Source organism: Mesoplodon bidens (genome assembly GCF_964165515.1).
Source record: "Mesoplodon bidens genome assembly, chromosome: 8".
Taxonomy (NCBI): Eukaryota; Metazoa; Chordata; class Mammalia; order Artiodactyla; family Ziphiidae; genus Mesoplodon; species Mesoplodon bidens.
Genome location: NC_138165.1, coordinates 38,615,733 through 38,640,708, shown reverse-complemented (window position 1 = coordinate 38,640,708; position 24,976 = coordinate 38,615,733). Strand labels below are relative to the sequence as shown.

Genomic DNA, 24,976 nt, shown 5'->3' with positions numbered 1-24,976 from the left:
TTAGGGTCAAGGAATTTAAGTTTTTTAATATTTCTGCATCAAAAAGATAGAAAAATATGATAAAGAAGGAGATTAATTTCTGGAACATTTAAAATCCTATAGGACAATGAAAATCCAAAGCTGGAAAGGGACATTTGGTTGCATAAAAGGAAAGTTGTGTGTTTAAAGGACAGACAATGGTAGTGGATAAAAAGATGAAAAATAATGAGATGAATTATAACTAATAACTATATAACAATGAAAACGTTAAAATTCTGCCAATAGGAAGACTATAAAGGAGAAATGTCAAAACAACAGAGCAACAAGATTGAGTACAATCCAAAGTTACTTAGGAACATTTCTATAGTGTTTGCTGGTAGATAAAATAGAGAACAAGATATAGAAAAATCAGCAATAAATTACAAAAGCAGCAAATTAGAAAAGGTATGGCCTTAATAGAAATACAGGCTTTCATAACTACTGGGTTTGGGGAATAAAAGACAGTAATACACCTCTACAACAGGATGCCAGGTTGAAGCCGTAGCTACAGATTGCAAATCTACACTCTTCCCTTTGTGTCTTCTAAAATTTGATTCAAATCATATAAAATACACGAGTGAGGAGAGTCACTCCTGTTATATTCTGCTTGCCATGGTACTGTGTTAACTGCTCCAAACTAGCAACTGTAACGCTTCCTCCACAGACACACCCTTCAATAAGCTAATATTTCCATCATTCCCTGAGCTACCTTCTTCCCTCACAGTAAAGCAGAAAGTGAATTGGAATAAAGGAAATCAAAGGATGAGAAAGACCAAAGTAGAGATTAAAGGGAAACAATAGTAATATAATAACATTAAACCTATCATTTATTCGGCAGAGAAACCGCTCCTTCTTTGCAACCAAAATCTGCTGTGAGTTTCCTAAGCATGTATAGCAAGACTATGAAAGTCATAAGGAATCTAAACTGAAGTTATCACTTTTGGATTTAGTAGAGGCTAAGTAAGGAAGGGAATGAGGGAGCTACCGTGATTTGGCAAAAAAAAATAAACTCCTATTTCAATGTCCAAGTAATCTGTGTAGTTTTAATTTAAAGGCAGCATGACAGATGGGTCCTATACTCCCCAAGAGTGGGTCTAGAGGTGCGGGTTCTAAAGCTTTAGGGAGCATAATATTCAGCGCAGAAGTTGCTGCAACCAGCAGATTCCTGGGTCCCAATTCCAAACAAGGCACAGGGATCTGTATGAAACAAGCCCTTAATGTGATTCTGGTGCAGGTGGTCTTTGCAGAGCATACTCTGACAGTGTGCAAAGGGTTTGTGTTTTATAAGGTAACAAATTTAGTACCCATGTTAAAAAAAAAGTAGACATGAGTAGACAAGTCCAAGTATTAGAGAAAAAGAGAAAAATGAGTTTCAGTATCACCAATTCCATCTCCTTGGTCCCTATTAACATGTGCGGGGGGTGAGGGTGGTCCTTTTGCCTGCTCACAATTAGGTAGTCTGTCTTTTTTCTGTCATTTATACATTTTAAAAATGAGTCTTCTTAGGTTCATAAAAAAATGATCAAAGGAGAGTTTATTAATGATAAACTCCACCCCCCAACCAACCTGGGAAAGCTTTTCAGAACCCTCTCCTTGAACTTTCATTTCACTTTCATTTCATTTCTTTCTTTCAATAGCAAAACAAATACATATTCAAGGCTATTATGTACCAGGCACAGTTGCTCTAGTCTCTGGGGATACAAGGGTGTGATAAACAGACAGCAACTCTGCTCTCATGGGAACAGGGAGAAGAGAATCAACAAACAATATAAATAAGGGTTTTTTAGTGATAAATATCATTTGACTAAAACAGGATAATTGAGTAGACAGTGTGTGCTGGATGGACATTTAGATGTAGTTGTCAGGTAAGACTCTTCTGAGCTGAGACCTAAATGGAGAGCAAGAGCCAGTCATAGAAAGATCAAAGGGCCTTTCAAGACAGGGCAAACAGCAAAGGCAAAAGCCATGAGCTGGAAACAAGTTTGACATGTTCAAAGAATGGAAAAGTCAGCTAGACCTGCTACAGCACAGAAACCTGGGAGAGAGCAGTAGGAAATAAGGCTAGATGGACTGGCAGGGGTGAGACCACACACGGTCTTATGGGCCACGGCAAGGATTTTATTCTTAGTGGGATAGGAAACTATTAGACAGAGTGATAACATAGCATGTTTTAAAATGATAAAAAATCACTTATATTTTTAAAAGACTGTTACGGCTGCTGTGGTAACAATAATTTGTATGGCAGCAGGAGTGGAACTTAACCTTGAATTGTCTTATTTTTTTCTCAACAGGCTGTATGTTAGTATATTTTAATTTGTGTTGACTTACTTTAATTGTTTAATTTAAAAGACTTATATTTATTCTAAATATACATGTAGACTATGTGAGGGAACTGGATTTAATCAATGATTTTCAGTGAGTACTACTGAGATAAGTAACCCTGCCTCCCAGGAGGGATTATCAAAATCCCTCCTGAAGAACATTTTTCAAACTACACAGGAAAAGGGCTGATGAAGCAATTTTTTTTTAAAGTTTTTAAAACTGAAAAACATTGGGTAAAAGAAGTATAGGATTTTCTTCTTCAACTCCCTTCATCTTCATTTAACAACCTACTAACACAAATTCATTCCAGACCATGTATTATCCAAAGATACTCTTCTGAAATCTTAAGTTCTAGTATCCCTCACATTGATAGTCAATCTCTCTCTAGTGTTACTTCTATGTAGATGTAAATCAACACCCCTATGGTACCTGGAATTTCTTTCTTTATATCATTAAAGAGGTACCTCTGCAAGTTTTTAATACCTGCTCCTGGAAATATTTTCTACTTTAACAGCACCAATTTCGTTTAGGAATGTCAGTACTGATTCCTTACTAGAACTAAGGACACGATCTGTTTCAAATCCATTCCTCCAAAGTCTTGCCTTGTACCTTATGGAGGCACTAGAGATACTAGGTGTTACTAGATTTAGCACTACATTTTTTTTTTTGGCGGTACGCAGGCCCCGCAATGCCGTGGCCTCTCCCGTTGCGGAGCACAGGCTCCGGACGCGCAGACTCAGCGGCCATGGCTCACAGGCCCAGCCGCTCCGCGGCATGTGGGATCTTCCCAGACCGGGGCATGAACCCGTTTCCCCTGCATCGGCAGGCGGACTCTCAACCACTGCACCACCAGGGAAGCCCAGCACTACTTTTAAGAGGTAGGATAGTGTAAGGTTTAAAAACATGGACGCACTTTTAGAAATATAGATATAAATATATTCCATGATACGATGTCTACGACCTGCTTCAAAGTACCATGGGAGCAAGGAATGGGTGGTGTTTTCAGACAGCGTCTGGCGTGCAGAGAAGCTGGAAGCAGTACAGAGACAGGCCTTTGGAGCTCATACTAATGGGAATGCCCTTGAAACAAATCATAAGGGAAAAGAGTAAAGAGCAGTTGAAGAGGAACAGGTGGAAAGTATGACCCTAAAACCTGTGTCCCTGGAAGGAAACAACCAAGAGTCTTTTATCACATTTGCTCAAGTGCTCAGTGGGGTGGCTTGAAGAGGGAAGTAAATGTTTGTCTTGGGGCCTAAATAGAGTCCTGTCAAGTTTTTGTGATGGCTATCATTAGGCTTTGAGGCTTCACCAGATGACCTTCCCCCAGACCCTCATATGTCTTACTATGTGCTGGAACACATTTATCTTCTGTTGAGAGGGAACTGAAAGATCTAGAGGAAGTATTTCTATAAAATATGCTGGCCAAAAGGGAAGAAACCTTTATTTGTTTAGCTGATCCTGGAAAATATATGGACCTCAATGCTGTCTTGAGAAAGGACAAAGAAAAATTTGATAAAATAGTTCCTTGGGGTTAAAAATTGGAGCCTGGGAGGCGTGTTGTTCAGATTTAAAGTTCAGATCAGCGCTATCTACAATCAGTGACTACTCATACCTTGCTCTTGCTATGGTGTGTCACAAGCTTTTCAATTCCCTTATTATTATAGCTGAGGTAATGGAGAAAGTGGTATTACAGGATCACAAACTTTTGACTCTCTTCCCCCAGAAAAATCAGGCCCTGAAAGTGTTTTTTATAAAATGTAGACGAAAAGACATTGCTCTAGTTATTATCTTTGTTTCCGAAATGTTTGCAGTTGATGCTAAGGCTTTAACTCAGAATAAACCAAGACTTCACTCTCAAGAAGAAATTACCAATGGGAGCAGACCAAATTCACCGATACAGGTGCACTTACTAGAAATTCTGGATATAATGTGTTCCTGTAGCTGGAGGTATCTCAGCTTACTTGGTTGGATGAATGAAATCTGCACACAGTGGTGAACTATATTTAGTAAAGTTGAAATGTCACAGCTTCCCTGGCATGATGTGGAAGAGGAAATCCAAAGGCTTAGAGTGACCAGAATATTGGAGTGAATTTACCACGTGCAATCTGCATACCCACCCTACTCCTGATACTGCTTCTACAGCAGACAAGGTCTAGTCAGGAGGCAGAAACCACATTATCAATTTGAACAGGGAAATTTTATCATAAAGAAGCAACAACTAGTAACAGAATATGAACTACTAAGAGGGAAAGAGACCTGTAAAGAATACCGGAATAGCCGACATAGGGAAGAGCCACTTCCTGTACGGCTGAGGTAGAGTACTAAAATAAACTTGGAAGAGCGTCTTTCTTCTCCAACCCCTCATTCACCCAAGGCTGAGCTTCAGACTTTGTTGGAAAGGATGTGGCTGTTGCCCACTGGATGGCAGAGAAGCTCACTGAGGTATCACAGATCAAGGCTGGTACACAGGAGACACCACCTGCTGAAGTGCCAGAAAAACTTGCTGGGAATCTGCTATCAGGGGTGACAGTAAAATTAGCCACAAAGCCAACCACTGGCATCCCAGCAAAACTCACTAATAAGCTGCCTTCTGGGATGTCAGTGACACTCACTAGAAGGTATACACTACTGGGTCTCCTGAACACAACTGGCAGAGTAGCCACAAGCTGGTGAGGAAGCCACCCACTGGCAGCCACAGCATAAGACCAAGAAGAAAACACTTGAACCAGGAACAGAAGCCTTTTCCTCTTCCAGTGTGTCTCTAGGACCCTCTATTGACAAGGTCTAACATAGTGCCAACTGGCAAAGGAGAAAAGGAGAATTCAGCTGGGGTTATGATGAAATATAATTGGCCATGAGATGGTAACTGCTGAAACTGAATAATGGGTACACAGGATTATTATGCTATTCTGTCTTCTGTGTATACTTGAAATTTTCCATAATGAAGGGTTTTTTGTTTTTGTTTTCCTAAAGCATGGGCTCTAGAGTCAACCTGCCTGACTTTGAATCCTGACCACTTAATGGCCAACTATTTGGGGGCTCTTTTTCCCAGTTTATAATAATAGTACCTACCTCAGTAGGGGTATAAGGAGGATTGAAATAGATATTATATGGAAAGCAATTACAGCAGAACTGGCCTGTGTTAAGTTCTCAATAAATCTTATCGATGACTACTATTTGTATTATTTATACTGGTGCTGACAGTTTTAATTTTTTAGATGCATAATACTAAAACCACCCCATAAAAAGGAATATCTATAAAAATAGGAGTTGATAATTCATAAAAAGTTATTCCATAGATTCAGGTGGTTTGATCTTTAGAATACTTATATCGATCTGTTATATATTTGTGCTTCAAAGAACAACTTACCTTATCTTTGATTTTGTCAGCTCTAGCATCCAAAGGCTGGGTTTTGTTTTGTTCCTGACTACATTTTCGATTTCCTCCACCTGAGCTTATACTTTTAGTTTGTCCCACAGAACTTGAAGCAGTAGTGGATAGTACAGATGTGTTGATACCAGATGCAGACGATGTATTGTTTCCATTTATTGACCCATTTACACCTTGAAAGTAAAAATAAATATGTTTATGCAAGAGAATGTTATTCAGCCATAAAAAGGAATGAAGTAATGACATATGCCACAATGTGGATGACTCTTGAAAACATTATGCTAAGTGAAAGAAGCCAGACACAAATTGTATGATTCCATCTACATGAGATATTCACAACAGGTAAACTTATAGAGATAGAGTGCAAGCTAGTGGTTGCCAGGGACTGGGAAAGGGAATAATAGAGAGAAACTGGTTAACGGGTATGAAGTTTCCTTTCGGGGTGATGAAAATGTTTTGAAACTAGACAGAGGTGGTTGTTGTACAACACTATGAATGCATTACATGTCACTGAATTGTTCAGTTTAAAACGGTTAATTTTACATTTACGTGAATTTCACTTCAATTAAAAAATTTTTAGAAAGATAATTAAATGCGAGTATTCCCCCTTTCGGAACAAACTCCCCAAACACTTACTTAAGTGAAAAGAAAGGTAATAATAAACCATCTAAAATGCTATTATAGTTTTCAAATGTATTCTAACAACAGTTATCAACTATGAAATATTAATGACAATTTAAAAGAAAAAAGGCGTACTAACATATTAGTTTTAATTAATTTAATGCTTAATTACAGAGAAAGTAATATATTTTATTGAGTGAACGTGAAGGAGGTAATGAGATACAGAGGAAAAGGCAGTGGAGTTCGGAGTTAGAAAACCTGGGTTAAATTCTGCTATGCAATGTCAACATGTAAACAGTGCTTCCTTGAATAACTTATTTAACCTTAGCTGCAAAATGACAATGCTTCCAATCTCAAAGAGTTATTATAAGGATTAAGCAAGACAATGTGAAAGTGTCTAGCACAATGCCCCATAATTGTTACTAAATCTGAACCCTATTAAAAATAGGTATTGAAATGGAGGATTTGTAGTACTTCACTTAAAGTTAACATGGATACCTTTTTCAGGACCACTTCGATTACTTTTTCCCGAAGCCCTTGAATGGAATGAAGAAGAATCATGATTCTGGGCTGGAGGAGCAAACAGTGGTGGAATTCCCAGTAATGGTGGAAAGAAGGCTGCCCCTGCACGCGTATGAACATCTGTTGTTCGCCACCATTCTGCACCTCAAAGCCAAACACCAAACAAGCAAAAATATTTGAATTAACTTTCTAGCTAATTTAACAGTGCTTTTTATATTTTATTCCTGAAAAAAATTTTCAGGTTTCATCTTGGAACAGAATTGCTGAATTACACATAGTTCTGATCATCTTTCTAATTATAAGACAGCTGATTAGAAGTTATACACTCATCATTCTGCTCATTAAGACAGTATCCAAGGATCTTCACTTAGCAGCTTCCTTGAGTTCAAATTTATGAAGAACAAAGTAGTCTATGGTTTTAAAAATAAAATGGGAAACTTGGAATATTAAAGAACTATTTGACTCTTTGATGACTTACATCATAACTTTTCTAAATTAGTAAAGAAACAGAATATTTAAGACTATTTTAGTCTACTTTAAAACCTTAGAATTTAAGGTTACCATCTACAACCTATGTTAAGAATTTCCTTAAATTACATACAATATAAAGCTGGCTTTGATAAATCAGGTGGTTTAAATAATAATACAAAGACCACTGTAATCCAGCATATCTCAAATGCATTTATGGAAGAAAACATCCTATACTCAAACAAAACAATAGAGATAGCAAAATCAGTAAGCCTTTTTTGGGGGGGCGGTGTCTAAGCAATGAAAAGTGCTTCAAAGAAGATTTTTAAAACATGTTGTCACATTAAAATATAAAAGATTTATAGTTTCTCCCCTTAAAGTTAATGAAGAAAGCCTGAATTTTATTTATACTTCCTCTCATAAGTTATACATAACAATGTTTTATCAATGTAAAATGACTAAATGGTAGAAAATCATCAAATGCAATTTAGATATTCAAACAGTGGCTTTTAGTTAAAACTTTTAGAAAAGGAGAGAAGACAAATTTTATAGAATACATTATTTAGGGAAGAGTGAAGATTAAGAAGAAATTTGAAATAACCCCATGGACAGTCTTGTATTGCCCCATGTAAATTCTCGGAAAGAATATTTTCCAATTGGCTAACCAGCTAGATTACCAAATCAGTTATTACGTTTCAGGCTAATCTTCCAAGAGATATAGGATACTTTTCATTGACTTGATAACCACGAAAAAATTAGAGGAAAAACCTCAATAAGATAGTATGGGAAAAATTCAATACTGTCAGTGTACTGTATTATATGACCTTTAAAGCTTTTCTAGGAATATCTCTTTATTAAAAATAGGATGTTAAGTGATGTGCACCTTCATTAACTAAAGACAAAAGTTTAGCTTAAAAAAAAGTGAAATGTTCATGGTAACTGACATTCTGAAAGGTCTAAAAAACAGTATAAGCAGAAACTGCAAAAGCTATTCTGCACTGCAGGAAGGCACTGCTAGTGAAATGACACCAATGTATATTCAGCAGTGTCTGAATGATGGGAACTGAACCAAGAATAACTATACAAAACCATAAATCATTTATCTACTGTTTAGATGAAAGAACTGTATGTAGATAGGAAGAAAAACTATGTATTTGGGGCTTGTATTAGCACAGCTGGAATCTGTTGTTATTTATAGGTTTGAAAACTAGGTCCTACATAGCTGATAAAAAAGGAAATTTCAGTTTCCTGAAATATTCATATTATTTAAAATAGAGTCCATAATTAAAGCATTACAGTTGAACGTTCAGACTTTGTAAACAACCAACAAATCGGTAAGACAGTCAAAGTATAATAAGACTCAAATATTTTAGACATAATCAAACTCAGAAACAACATAAAAATGTACTTAGAATGTCAATGGTAAATAAGCACACAATAGGGATTAGAAAAAAACACAACTGGAAAATGTGTACGTTATAAATAAGGTGACATCATGAGTAAAAATACAAGTAAATAAGATCAATTAAATAAAAAGATGAAAACGGTAGCGCTTCTGATCACAAGCTTCACAAATGTCTAATAATTCATGGGAAATAACAGAATTTTTGTTAAGTGATGAGCTTATTTCTCTTCCAAATTTAAGAAAATAAAACAACAAAATTTAGTCACTCACAAACTAGGTTGATAATATGAAAGATACAAAATAAGAATCACATAAACCAGCACATGATGAATTTCTAAATGTATTCAAGGGCAGTAACTGCATGGTAACAACATTAATCATATTCAACTGAAAGATTCTAATATTTCAGAGGATATACTGAATCTCAATTTGAACATAGAAGACAGCAGAATTTAAAAATCTTGCAAACTTGATAGAGCCAGATACTTCATGAAAATTCACGGTAATATAAAAATATAATGATTAAAAACTGTAAATGTTTTAAAAGAACTTACCATGAAATACTATTTCAATATAAAAAACTTTACTATACTAATATCCATTAAGTAATTTGCATGTGTTGATTTAGTCATCTGAAATGCAGACAAATTTAGAAGTGGATAATATTTAAAAATAAACTATTTCTCATTTAAAATTCCTAGTAATTTCTTCCTGTGTGTCTTCATTTATTTAGTAGGTGATTTAAAAATTTTGGCATTTTGGTTACCCTTTTGAATAAAACTAATTATAGAAAATTTAAATTTAAGTTATACAAAACGTACAACTTAAACAAATGAGGCCTCTAAAACAAGGCATAGTCTCTGTTCACTTGGCAAAAAAGTATGCTTATACAGGCATACTTTTATTACCACTAAAGACTCTGTCTTGTAATTGTCTGTTTATCTATCTTCTAAAAACTATAAGCAACATAACATATACTACGTTAGTATATTCCTCAGTGCTTGGCCTACTGCACAGAACATAGTAGATGGTCAAAGAACTTTGTATAAGAAATGAATGAGTGAATAGTTTATGTAGGCTAGGGAAGTTATCAAATTTTTTTCTATACAGTGGAAGTATCAACATTATTGAAGTTGAGATGAGTAACTCTTTATACCTGTTAAGCATGTTTTTAGTGCAGAAGATATTTGATTTTAATTATACAATAATTACATTGTGGTTTAGAAATGCTCAAAAGTAATTAATACTTTATATATCAAACTATATCAAATATAATAAACTATGATAAAACAATTTTAAAAATTTAAGGTACTAGCAACTATCTATATTACTATTATCTATTTTAATTTTTTATTCAGCAATACTATATTTCAGCAAATACCTATTGAATACTCATCTTGCTAAGCAACCATGCTCAAAACTGACTGAAATAAATTCCTATTAGTATTTTTAAAGCAAATGTCAAGACTTAGTTTAAGACTTTGTTTTAACTTTCTAGCCACATTACTATCTCCTCTCTGAATTAAAGAAATAATATGACTCAAGAAATAGTACTTGAAATATATACTTAGCCATCTTTCCATTCTACATATCTAATTCAAACAAGATACTTGTTTCCTTTTAAAGAAACACTGGACAAGAGTAAAAACAATGATGGCTACCAATTACATACTAATTAGGTGTGCTAAACACTGCATTCAGCACTGAACATGGCTTATCTACTTTAATCTTCACAAGAACCCTAAGAGGCAGATACTATTATTATTATTGTTATTGTTATTCTCATTTTTCAGATGAGAAAACTGAGGCTGAGAGGTCAGATTACTTGTTCAATCAAGGTCACACAGCTAAAACATAACAAAGCCAGATTTAAATTCAGATCTATCTGTCTCTGAATTATGCTCTAGTTTTTAAACTACTTTCTATAACAGGAAATCATGCATCCTTAACTAAAATTTATTAAGGTAAAGTTAATCACTGGAAACACATTAAAGTTTAGACTTTCAAAATAATATAACAAGAGAAATTACAGCATGTCTGTCTAAGTTAAACTTTAATTGGTGTCTTACTGAACTCCTGAATCCTCATAATCTGTAGGATTTGGGATAATTCTGGTCTTCCTGCCACACAAGTGGTGCAAATCTATGATTGTTTTAATGAAATATGAAAAAAATAGAAATTTAAGAGCCAGGCTCATCCTACTTATAAATGCAGAGAAATGAGAACTCAAAATAAAAGTATATTCATTATAAGAACTGGACTCTAGTTTTCCACTGTAAGTTAAATATTTTTTTAAAAAATCAAATAAAGCTGAGAATAATTAATCAAACTCTATACTTCCCATACATATACTTTTCTACTTCAATAAAAAGCATGAGAAAAACCTGGCCTAATTACTCACTTTTGTGGCAGATGCCTATTTTTCTAGCTTAACACTTGAATACCTAGTCAGTTGTGCTGCCACCTAGCACACAGAGTGTGTTTTATTTTTTTGCACAGGATAAAAAGGACTGAGTTAATTATTGCACAAGAGCTTTAATATACCAGGCATAATACTATTCTTTTTGTTCAAGCTAATTACCAAACTACTGCTTGAACATTTTCAAGCTTTCCTCCTTTCCTTGAACACTGTTTGTAACAGATGTTTACCTGGAAAAGACGCTAGTTGGGGGTGTGCAGCTAAGGCTGTGGGTGTACCAAGTGTCCCCAAACCACCAAATTCTGAATGCCCTGAGCTGGCTGAATGCAGACCAAAGACTGGGTGGCTGACCACTGGGAAGGCACTCGACACTGTGGACACGTTAAACAGGTGATCCCCAGCTGTTCTGAATAAATGTCCTGGGAGGGAAAAAAACACACTTAAAGTTGTACTAGAAAAAACAGATGAGATTTATATGATTTCAGCGTTCATAGTGGGTTAAAATTTACAATAGTTTATCTATTAAATTTTTATTATACCTTTTTTTTTTTGCATTTCTGTTCTTCAAACCCTGCAGAATGTTTCTAGAAACATGAAAGTACTCTAAAAATAATTAAAACGAATGGTATAACCTTATTTACTTTGAATTTTGAGATTTGAGAATGATGCTTTAAGTACATAATTTTCACTAATTGTAAAGTTTGACCTGCCGAAGTGAGGCAAACTTTCTGCTAACACATGCACATTAATATTTTATCAAAAATATTTACTCATAAGAAGGAAGATAAAAACATCTAGTTAATACGAAGTTGAAAATCAATAAAATAAATCCAGATTCTGTCACCAATTCATTACTCAAACTGTCATACACTCTAGGCAAAGAGCTCCTACTTTCCATGTGCCAGAATTGAAGCTATGTTCTCCATCTTTTAGGTGAGGAGAGTTGATACCAAAAATGGATTATATTCTAGCCTGATAAGGCAATGTATACGACAGCATAAAGATTTAATAAATAAACTTATTAATTTATTTCTAAATGCATCCAAGGGTGGTTATCAATATAAAAATCATTTTTAAACATTGTGATAGAAAGTTCATATTCAATCCAAATGTGTGGTTTTTCAATCTCTACGTTTACTCTAAAGAGAATCTAGTACACTAAGTGTCATAACCCCAAGTTGCAGTGCTATACCATCAAAACACAACTTATTTTTCATAGTTTGTAGGGATTTGGCAGAAGATTTGTTAATACTTGGAAATCTTCTAACTTGGAAAACTTTTACTCCCGGGAAATAATTAAGTTTCCCTGGCTTGATACTGTGAAAACAGAATATAAAAACCCACACTCTAGGCTATCTTAAGAATTTACTGCATGAAAGCTATTGTGCTCTGTGTTAAAATAAACATAAGGCTTCCTTATTATCCTGTTTATATCAGACCTGACTAGGCACTGCAATATAGTTTCAATATAATATGTTTAAAGTAAATTAAAAAATACAACTTAAAAATAAGTATATTTTTGTTATCATTTAGTTATCAACAAAATCCCTCCTTTTTGCTTTTTTATTCACTGAAAACTAAGAGGAAGTCATCAAAGAGGTCACAGTGTACTCTCATTGACCAATATAAGCCCTATATTCTTTACTGAAATAACAGTATATTTTTCATTGAAGTAGTAAGATTTAAATAGACTGTATCAAGTATATCTTACATTAGCCTAGAAGGTAAAAAGTTCTGATTGAGGGTTGAAGTCCCACTATAACAAAGCAATAAGTAGATCTCATAGGGAAGATCCTCAAAGTGCCTTTACAAGGAAGGCTCGCAAAGAAACTGAGGGAGGAGAACAAGGGAAGGATACAAACTTGAGTATATTTTCTAAGTCAGCCAATCTTAGTTTTTGTTCATCAAATCCTAAACAGAAAATCTGTGAATTTGGTACTTTTGTGTAATCAGAGTTCTAGACTGCAATTAGCACTGAAGTTAAGTCAAAACAAAATAGGGCATGCTACTGGAAGAAAGGAGGTTACTCAAATATCACTATTTTTAAGACTAGTGCTATGGCACCAGAAAGATTGTGTAAATTTTTTTTGTGGAGGGGAGAACAAATTCTCAAAAACCCAGCTAGTTTCTCTAAAAAAATGAGTCTGTAACATTAAGAGCCAGTGTTTATTTTCACATGTGATTGCCTATAAAATCCCTGATTCTCACTAATCAATTCAACTTCCTGAATGACATGTCCTTAATCAAATGTTTTGTTTATAAACATACTATGATCTGTTACATTTCCTTCTACATCAGTTTTCTTGACAAGCAAGTTGAGCTAAACATTCAGTTTGTGAATTTTAGAATCATTTTTCATTTATATTTTATAAAATAAAAATTCTTAAATTATATTTGTCAACTATATATATGTAGCAGTGACTTAATACAAAAAGTTTTGTGAGGTAAGCTCAAAACTACACAAAATATTATAAAAATTCAGAACACATTAAAATTATAAAGGGTCAGAAACTGATAGAAATACTTGCTAGTAAGCAGCATTCTTAGATGTATAGTTAAAACATTAATTTTCTAAATGTGAAGAAATAAATGAGCTTAAACCTTGGAGTCTCATGAACAGAAAGCATGAGTAATACCTAAATGAAGTTGTCACTCTTGTAGCAATAATTTAAGAATCGATCTTACACAACTTGATAATTTAAAAAGTTCTTTTTTTAACTCTAAAAAGAGTGATATCTAGAAAGAGCTGAATATAAAATTTCAACAAAATATGAGCTTTATTCACCATAGATTCAAACTGGGGAAAAAAATATAGTCTTGTTCACAGAGTTATATCTATGCCTAGCAAAATTACGAAGAAGCTACCTTACTCTATTTTCTTATTCTTTCTTATAAAACTTTTGAAGATAATTAAAGCATAGAAAGTACCCAAGTGACAACAGAATCGATAGGGCCTATTCCTTGTTGGTAAGAAAAGGTTCACGTCTGTATTTAGTAAAGAATATCAGGCCCACATTATAATGATTACAATGATACCATGCATTATTAAAAACACACATTAGAGATTTTCTTTGCTTTACATGGATAAAGTTATACAACAGAAGGGAAATAATTTCATATTACATTGAATAATCTTTACTAAATTTTGCCTTTATAGCAAGAATATAGAAGTCAGTGATACAAAAAAGTGTATCTTTCTCATTAAAAGGCTCTGTAATACTACATATAATTTTAGTATTGTTTTTGCCACTGCCTTAAAAAAAAAAGCCAGCTACTAATTCCATGTAAAAACCTTCCAGAATTACTGTTCTTTATTCAACAGTTTCCATAATTCAGACATTTCATGAAGATATCTATTAAGCACCAGGTGCTATGTTTAGTAATTAGGATACAAGGATGAATAAGACATAATCCCTAGTCTTAAGGAACTCAATGGTTTGAACATAATTGAAATAGTATAAGACTGTTTTTCATACCACAATGTACAAAACAAGTTAGTTAATATTTTAATATTATAAACTGGTACTGTCACATACAGGACTTAGTAACAGATCCCAAATACCTAAAACAGTGTCTTGTACGTAGTAGATATACAATAAATATCTGTTGAGTGAATTGATTACTCATTAAGAGCAGAAGAGGCACATCCATGGGACTGATTCCAAAGGGCTTCATCAGAATAGGAAGTTGTCCTGAATTTTCATTTAAACTTGCAAGGGTGCTTCTTACTAGTTTCCTTTTGCCTTACATGTCACCAACCCTGAGTCCTAATTTTTTTTTTAAATTACCACTTGGCCTTTTATTTCTCCTTGATTCCATTTAGGCCACATGTTGGATTTGATCACATAAAATTCTACCACCTCCAAGATCTTAAATTCTTAAATTTTACTCTAACCATGGTTTCCACATTTCCATTTCCTTATTTCTCAGCATGACCATTGGTCTCTCTCAGTCTTCTATCACCCCCTTGACCCTATCTATCTCCTTCCTTCTCAATCCCATCTCAGCATCTCTCCTTGTTAACCTTGAAAGAAAACTCTTACACTTGTATGTCTACTTCCTCCTCACTTCTCAGAATCTTTAATAGCTGTGACAAGTCCAAGCCTCCCTTCCATTTTGTCTGTAAAGGAACTTAAGTTTTCCTAACCACTAGCTTCCATTAATCTTTGCTCTTCTCATTTTTAACCTGTCTCTATAAATCTGGCATTGCTGATTACCTCTTCCTTATTAAAACCCATGTTTACCCTTAAGCTCTGGGTCATGGAACTATTTTGATATTCTTCTTAACTATATTTTTCCATAATACTACTGTCCACTTTATTGGGTTTTCTTTTTTCTAAATGTAAGATTCTTAAAGATTTTGTCCAACTGTCTCTTTTTTCCTCTTTATGCTTTCTTCCTCAGTCATTTCATGGGCTTCCACTATTTTAACTATCACTTCTATGTGCATGAATTCTAAACTAGGATTTTAACTCCCTGAGAGCAAAACTGAAACTCATTCATCTTGGTAATCCCCAATACCTGGCATAATCTGAAATATAACAGGTGCTTAATGAATGTTTCCCACTGTTGTATTTTTGGGCACATTATTTCTTCTTCTTCAGACCCTCCATGCTTACATAACATGCTCTTTGACTTCTTTTGCCTTTTATAACCTTAACTATCCTTTCATAATCATCTCAAAAATATACTGCCCAAGAAGTATTCCTGAATCTCCCAGACAGATATGTTTTGGACCTCCTTTGAATATTCATGATTATTCACAATCTTTCATCATACCATTACTAGGGTATAAGGTTATAAAGGAAATAATCATTTCTTAATCATTTTTATTCTGTACAAAACACTGCATAAAGCAAACTGTTAGCAGTTGCAGGGATAATACTTCATAATACCTGCTGTGGATAACTCTAAAAATATATCTCACTTTTTTTCTCTGTTCCAATTATAAAAAGCATTCACAATGTTACTAAAAGCTCTTTGGGTAATTAAAAGCTAATTTAATGACATCTATGTTGGCTTTAATCTTGTTATACAGCAGAGGATGCTGTTTCGGTTACACCCTTTGGTTTCATTGCCAGGACAATGCCCTTTGCCTTCTCCAACTGTCTTGAAACTTCAAGCTACTGTTCACAAGGGGATTTTTGATCACAGACTGGAGATGACTCAGTGAACTCTACAACTACATTTAAAACAAAGCATATTCTGTATTAACAAAAGAGCAGAATATCTTCTTATAGGAAACAAAAGACAACACAAGCCAAACCGGCTCTATTAGATTTATGACTACAAAAATAAAATTATTTGGATATTATCATGCCCTACTTTTGGAGAATTAACTTTTCTCTACATTAATATACCTAATATCAGAAGATCCTCCCAAATAAAAACCTGCTATGATTAAAACTCTTCAATTTTATTCAAAGAACACATTTGCAAACTGATAAATTACATCATAAAATGAAAATAGTTTTAGAACACCATAATTATTCTTTTTTACAGACATTAACATTCAAGCATAGTTTCAATATTATAAATGCAACTTTTATTAGTTTCCATTTTAACTGACAGGTAACAATGTGCACATACTGCATAATGAAAATATATGTCTGTAATGTCTAAATCCTCAACTTACGTTATAATAAGCTGACTACTTTTTAGCAGAGCTTTTCAGATTGTACTAGCCAATCTATATGTAAGTGATTAAAAGCAGTTACACAAAATGCCAGTGTCTCAGTAGCAATACACGGTAACTGCAAGTGTCTTTATTAATATTAATGAACTTCACGCAATGACACAATAAGGGTATTTCCCCCCCACAAGAACAAAATAATGTAAATACAGTACTAATATCTTGAACCTACACTACCAGTGGACAAATCTCCTATCAATCAGGAAAAGTCCAAATAGCAAATTAAAACAAAATGATTATAAGGGATAAGTATCCTAAAGCATCTAATCTTTTTTAAAAAATCAAGGAGACTGCTTACTATGATAGAATTCTACCTATGCTGTTTTTTGTGTGCTAAAAATGTCTTTACTTTTTCACTGCTACACAAACTTGTTGCAACATGTCTTCTAACTCTTATCTCTAGTTCTTTAAACTGTTAGCACATTTTACAGCATTGCAAAATCAGCCTCTAGTATATAACCTGCAAAGTATGGTTAATCATCAAAAATGGTAGCACATTCAAATACAGGTTACAAGATACTTTAACACTAGTAATAACCGAGTGTAACAAACAAAGTGAAATTACTGTAAATTAAAGAAATGCTCAAATTATTGGCCCATATATTAAAATTCTTAAACATATTAATGTTTAAATATTCTGAAACTCACAATGTACAAATTCTACAAACTTGAACTTTGATTAAAGAACAAACAGAAAGGATTCTATAGCTAATGGTGACAAAATATTTCCCCCCAATAATCTTCATTTCATTCCTTTATTCTCATAACTTTTTTAGTAGTTAACCTTTACATTTTAACATTAAAAAAGCATGGTATGGAAATAAAGTCTTTCATTTTATTTTTAAGTATTTGCTTTGAGATTGTTTTAGACTTACAAGAGTTGCAAAAATAGTACAGAGTTCCAACTTCCCCTACGTTAACATCTTATATGATAAAAAATAATTTTCAAAGCCAAGAAGTTAACCCCAATTAATTAACTAAAATAAAGAATTTATTCGGATCTCATTAGTTTTTCCACTAGTGTCATTTTCCTGTGCTAAGATCCAATCTAGGATCTCACATTGCATTTAGTTACTGTGTCTCCTTAATTTTCTCCGATTTGTGACAGTTCCTCAGTCTTGTCTTTCATGACCTTCATACATTAAAGAGTACTAGTCAGGTAGTTTGTAGACTGTATCTCAATGTGGGTTTGAATGATGCTTTCTCATGATTAGAAGAGGTTAAGCATGATTGGGAAGAGTACCCAATGTGTCCTTCTCAGCACAACATATCTGGGGTCTGTGATGTTGCTATGTGGTGCTGGTGATATTAACTTTGATTGCTCGGTTAAGTTAGTATCTGCCAGGATTCAATATAAAGTTACTAATTTCCTTTCAAACAGTCTTTTCATTAGAAAAAAAATCATAAAAGTCTAGGTAGCCTTGGGAACAAAATCTACTACTCTACATAACACTAAACATGGTGAACAAGATTTTGATTCAGTTCAGCCAATGATGTATCAATCTTCAGGCAAATGACTATTCTTCAAAGATAGGATCAGCTGCTCTTTTGTAAAAAAGCATTTTTGTTAGTTCTAATGAAAGAATTTAGAGTTCACAGATTAAAATACTAAAATTACACTATATTTTATATATATTTCTATATATTTCTATATATATATATAATTTATATATATTTCTATATTCAAATATAGATGTACTTTATTTTTATAATGAAATATAAAAAATAACAGTGAAAACAATCTAATTCTAAAATCTTATTTTGCAACATGTCTTTAAACTCTTTTCTCTAGTTCTTTAAACTATCAGCGTATTTTTACAGCATTGCAAAATCAGCCTCTAGTATACAACCTGCAAAGTACAGCTAATCATCAGAAATGGTAGTGCATTAAAATAAAAGTCATATATTAATTTGCTGGGGCTGCCATAACAAAGTACCACAAACTGGGTGACTTAGAACAACAGAAATTTATTGGCTCAGTTCTGGAGGCTACAAAAGTCTGAAAGCAGGGTGTGGGCAAGACCATGCTCCCTCTGAAGGTACTAAGGAAGGATCTGTTCCATCCTTCTCTCCTAATGTTTGGTAACCTCAGGCATTTTTCCTATGTCTTCACATGGGCTTCTTTCTGTACACATCTCTGTGTCTAAATTCTCCCATTTTAATAAGGATACCAGTCATTTTGGTTTAGAGCCCACCCTAATAACCTCATTTTCACTTGATTACCTCTTTTAAGGACCCAATTTCCAAACAGGTCACATTCTGAGGAACCAGGGATTAAGACTTCAACATATTTTTGGTGGGAGGAAGAAACAATTTTATCCATAACCCTAGGTTCATTTTTAAGATTACTTAATTGATTTGAAGGCATTACCTTTCTTTAGTAATTTACCTATAAAATTCTAATTAAAACTCTGAAGTTCTACTCATGAAAGTTAGGTAAGGACTTCCCTAGTGGCGCAGTGGTTAAGAATCTGCCTGCCAATGCAGGGGACACGGGTTCGAGCCCTGGTCCGGGAAGATCCCACATGCCGTGAAGCAACTAAGCCCGTGTACCACAACTACTGAGCCTGCACTCTAGAGCCTGTGAGCCACAACTACTGAACCTGCATGCCACAACTATGGAAGCCCGCACTCCTACAGCCTGTGCTCTGCAATGAGAGAAGCCACTGCCATGAGAAGAGCACTCACCACAAGGAAGAGTAGCCCCCGCTCGCCACAACTAGAGAAAGCCCACTCACAGCAACGAAGACTCAAAGAAGCCATAAATAAATAAACAAATAAATAAATAAATACATACATACATACATAAATACATAAATTTAAAAGTTAGGTAAAATATATTTCAAAAATACCTGGTGCCTTGTGATCAAACCCTTCATTAAATAAACCTATTGAAAGGCAAAAAAGCTAGACAGTTGAACATTCCAGGGCCTTTATTTGTGACTTACAGATATCTAGAATATAGACAAGTAAGAAACAATTATTGTTATAATAGTTCATACTATAATATAAATACTCAAAGAGACTAAAACTTTGGCTTTATATCCAAACCCTCAAGAATAAGCCTATCTCATTCTCTTGACGATTCTCTATTGACTGTAAATGTAAGCTCCATCTTTTAAATAAAAAGTTCTAATTAATAACTTTGGATTTTCAGGGTTTATTTATTCAATGCCTCATCAGTAAGGTCTGATCTTTTAAGATTCTTTACCCTGTGGCTTATAATGCCCATCTCCAACTAAAATCGGCACAGTTATTTGGTATTACCAGAGCAAAGCATAATACAGCCTAGAAAACTTATTAATTAGAGTAAATTTATCATTTAATTAGCAAGTCCTATTCCTGCAAGTTCACCTCTCCTTCCCTCCCTTTCTCCAACAATTGTTTCTTGAGCATATATTTTGTGCCAGGCACTGACTGGATACATATCAATAAAAAAACCGTATGGTCCCTGCCTTTTAAATGTAGAAGAAGGGACAAATAAGTAAAACAACACCAAATCTATAATTATAAACTGTGAAGAGTACTATGGAGGAAATTACTAGGTGCAAAAACAGGTAACAGTAGAGCAATAACCTAGACACTATCAACAGAGGAGACTTCTCTAATTAATGTCTCAGGACACTTAACCTGAGACAAAGCATGAAAATCAGCCTTATGCAGTTCCTCTAAGACAAAGAGAGAACATGGTTGAGACCCTGAGTTGGGATTCGATCATGGAGGGTATATCAGACAGGTTGAAAAGTACAAAACATCCAGCTCAAAATGGCTAAGTGAAAGGTAAACGTATTGATTCACATCACATAAAAGCATTTGGAAAAGGCACACTTCAGATAAAGAAGGTTGGCTGAAAGCTTACTGGGACTTAATTTCTCTTTCGTCTCTTGGCTCTACTTCCTCAGATAGGCCCTTCCTTTTAGGTTTGTGGGACAAAAGGGTATCCTCCCTCACCAGTCCCAGTAAAAATCCCAGAACGGAATCTCTTTGCCTTTGATTAGTCTCATGTGTCTTCCTTAACCAATCACTTAACCATCATTGTGTGGGAAATATGATGTTTGGATTGGCTAGATTGTGTCACATGTCACCCCTGGAGTCTCAGGTGAAAATTTTTTTTTAAAAAAGTGATTCGGGGCTTCCCTGGTGACGCAGTGGTTGAGAGTCCGCCTGCCGATGCAGGGGACACGGGTTCGTGCCCCGGTCCGGGAAGATCCCACATGCCGCGGAGCGCCTGGGCCCGTGAGCCATGGCCGCTGAGCCTGCGCGTCCGGAGCCTGTGCTCCGCAATGGGAGGGGCCACAACAGTGAGAGGCCCGCGTACCGCAAAAAAAATAAATAAATAAATAAATAAAAATAAAAAAGTGATTCGTTTTGCAGGGGACAACTTCAGGTAATGGTGGAGTAGTAGTGAAGTGGCTACACAAATCATCCACAGAAAATAATTATAAAAATGTGATTTAAAACAACAACAAGGGACTTCCTGGTGGTCCAGTGGTTAAGACTCTGCACCCTCAAAGCAGGGGCCCCGGGGGTCCAATCCCTGGTCAGGGAACTAGATCCCACACGCCGCAACTAAGAGCCCACATGCAGCAACTAAAAGATCCCAAATGCCACAACTAAGACCTGGTGCAGCCAAATAAATAAATAAATATCAAAAAACAACAACAACAAAACTAAAGATACTGGGAAGCATCCAAAAGCAGAGAAAAGCCAGGGGAAAGTTTAATCTGGAAAAAATGGTAACAAGAAGGGGCGAGAAGTGTGACTTTGTGGCTTTCTGGTCTGATACTGCTGTCTAAACCTCACAGCTATAACTCCAGAAAACAGTGGTAGATGAAACAGCAGGCTTATCAACTAAAGGTGCCAGAGGTCAGACTTCAGGGCTAAGAAAACATCAGGAAATCAGGAAATTTAAAGGGGAAATCTTGGCAGTGATCAAACCACAGAAAGAAGGAGACTCAAATTCAGAGATTAAACTTTCCAAGTTCCTAGCTAAAAGTACACTGTGCATGGGGCACAACAAAACAGCCAGGAGAGAATGTACAGAAAGACAGAGCTACACACAGCAGGTCTGTTCAATTTGATGTATTCCTTAATTGAGTGCATACCTTCACCATGATTAGCTTAGACAGCAGAAAGCCTGAAGTGTCAGAGAACAGAGTCGAAAGCTGGCAGAGCAGCTGGAAATCAAGGGGTAATCTTAGGAGCAAGGAAACCACAAAGAGAAAGAGATGCATCTCTGCCATGTAGTTGGCTGACCCAACAACTTTCACAGGCACAGAGGAGACCCACAGGGGGCCAGTCGGCAAAAGTGGCAGTGGGAAGCCAAAAAACAGAGCACATATCATTAGCATGTTTTTTGACCACAATAAAACTAAAATGGACATCAACTGAAACATTTAACATTTAAATGTTAAATTACTGACTTTTAAACAACCCATCAGTCAAAGAAGAATTCACAAAGGAAAATAGAAAATATTTTTACTAGAATGATAATGAAATGAAAACTATCAAAATTTGTGGGAGGCAGCTATAGTTGTATTTAAAAGGGAAATTCATAGCATTAAATGCATATATAAGAAAAGGAGAAAGGTCTAACATAAATGACCTAAGTTTTCTCTTCAAGAAATTAGGAGAAAAGATGAGGAAATCCCACCCATGGAAAAACAGAAGGAAATAATAAAGAGCAGAAATCAATGAAACAGAAAACAGAATATCAGAAAAAAAAAATCAATGAAACCAAAATCTAGTTTGTCAAAAAGATTAATAAAATTGATAAAAGCTCTAGTCACAAAGGAAAAAAGAGAACAAATTATTAATATCAATAATGAAAGAGAAGATATCATTACAAATCCTACAGACATTCAAAGGATAAGGTACTATTTTTTAAATTAATTAATTAATTAATTAATTAATTAATATTTTGGCTGCGTTGGGTCTTTGCTGCTGCGTGTGGGCTTTCTCTAGTTGCGGTGAGCAGGAGCCGCTCTTTGTTGTGTTGCGCAGGCTTCTCATTGCGGTGGCTTCTCTTGTTGCGGAGCATGGGCTCTAGGCACGTGGGCTTCAGTAGTTGTGGCACATGGGCTCAGTAGTGTGGCTCACGGGTTCTACAGTGCAGGCTCAGTAGTTGGGCGCACAGGTTTAGCTGCTCTGTAGCATGTGGGATCTTCCTGGACCAGGGCTCGAACCCATGTCCCCTGCATTGGCAGGCGGATTCTTAACCATTGTGCCACCAGGGAAGTCCCAGGATAAGGTACTATTTGGAACAACTCTGTATCTGTAAATTCAATGACTTAGAGGAAATGGACAAATTCCTTGAAAGACATCACTAACAAAGCTCACTCACAAAGAAAAAGATAACCTGAACAGCTTTATACTTCTATTTTAAAAGTTGAACTCCTGGGAATTCCCTGGTCCAGTGGTTAGGACTCCATGCTCTCACTGCTGAGGGCCTGGGTTCAATCCCTGGATGGGGAACTAAAAAAGTCCCACAAGCCACATGGCACGGCCAAAGAAAAGTTGAACTCCTGATTTATTATCTTCAACAACAACATTAAAACAAATGAACAAAAAAACAAAAATCTTCCAAGCCCATATGACTTCAGAGTGGATTCTACCAAACTTTTAGAGAAGAAATATTACCAATTTGATACAAACTCTTCCCTAAAAAAGGTTTTTTAAGAAGGAAGGACTGGTCAATTGTGTCAATTCTTCTGAGAGGTTGAGAGAGATGAGGACAGAAAAGTGACATTGGTGTGGACTGAGATATACATAAAAGACGAGGAAAAGGAGAAAGCACATACAACTATGTATTTTGAGAAGTCTGGTTATAAAGTGAGGCAGAAAACAGAGTAATTGCCAGAAGAGTGTTTGGGGTGAAAGAGGGAAGGGTTTTTGGTATGTATTATTTTTTAAGATGGGAGATACTATGAGCATGCTTTTATACTAATGGACATGATCCAATAAATACAGAAAAATTAATGATACTGTATAGGAGGAATGGAGTCCTTGAAAAGTTTTTTGCAATCTTTAAAAAGAATTGATAGGTATTTGCTTTTGTGACAGTTAAGAGCCATATCGTCTTGAGTTAAGCATTTATTTTATTTGGTTTAACTTATATTATTACATAGAATAGTATATCAAAAGGGATCTGTAGTGAGTATACATGAGCTACTAGATGTATTAATGAAATACTATTTTTTTTTCAGAAGAAAAGAACCACTGAAGTTGGAATAAAGTTCATGTATAGGTATCAGGAGTTTATTATAATACAAAGGTGGGGAGATATGGCAGGGGGGCTATCACCAGATGAGCTAAAATGGATAGATAATTGGCTCATAATTTAACATGTACCCCAACCTCCTTTTAGTGTACCTTCCTGTGATGCAGAAGCTGAGCAGCTAAAAGGTATATTTACCAGTCTCTCTTGCAGCCAGGGTTCTGGATATAATTTAGATTCTGCCAATCAGATGTATTTGGCACTGAGTTAAGCTGTTAGATTGGCAGTACGTGAGGTATGCTTTTTGCTGGTGCAGATCTAGCAGGCAGCACAGAACAGCCCTGGAGCCTGTTATGTCAGTGGTTCTTGATCACTGGGTTGCAGCTGAGGTGGTATGATCCATGGAGCCATCAGTTAGAACAACGGTGTCCTGACTGAACTAGAGGTAATTTCCTTAAGCAGGTCAATTCAACAGTAATGCTCTGAAATCACTCATAGGGGTCAGGGGTCAGCTCCTCAATAATTTTATAAGTACCTGATTCCTTGTATTAAATCTTTCTGCTTAAAATAGCATCAGTGGTTTATGTTATCTCAAGCTGAACTCACGGATACATCAAACAACAATCTCAACTGGTGATAGTTCCAAAACCAAAAAGGCAATTCAGTCTATCACAACTGGCCTGGTATCTGATAACCATATACTTTTCAAAGTAATATTAAATGAGAGATAAGTGAAATCTCAAAAATATATATGCATAACCTTGGAGGTGGAGGACAATTTCATAGACAAAAAGCATAACCATAAATAAAAATACTGGTAAATCTGCCGACATTAAAATTGGAAGTTCTTTTCATCAAAAGACAATGTAGAATAAAAAAAGACACACCATATGGGAAAAGCT

At 35.2% G+C, this 24,976-nt stretch overlaps 1 protein-coding gene across 19 annotated transcripts in view; it reads right to left on the bottom strand.

Annotated features, from left to right (window-relative positions):
- Positions 1-24,976, bottom strand: part of BAZ2B (bromodomain adjacent to zinc finger domain 2B) — a 385,073-nt gene that overhangs the window by 101,567 nt on the left and 258,530 nt on the right. For 16 of the 19 annotated variants that reach the window (XM_081243239.1, XM_081243227.1, XM_081243238.1 and 13 more), the window contains 3 exons: positions 11,397-11,585; positions 6,851-7,018; positions 5,711-5,904 (listed from right to left, as the gene is read on the bottom strand). In XM_081243239.1, the coding sequence (XP_081099365.1) occupies positions 5,711-5,904; positions 6,851-7,018; positions 11,397-11,585 (551 nt within the window). The remainder of the gene's footprint in view (positions 1-5,710; positions 5,905-6,850; positions 7,019-11,396; positions 11,586-24,976) is intronic. The other 3 variants (XM_081243231.1, XM_081243232.1, XM_081243236.1) reach the window with 3 other exon arrangements.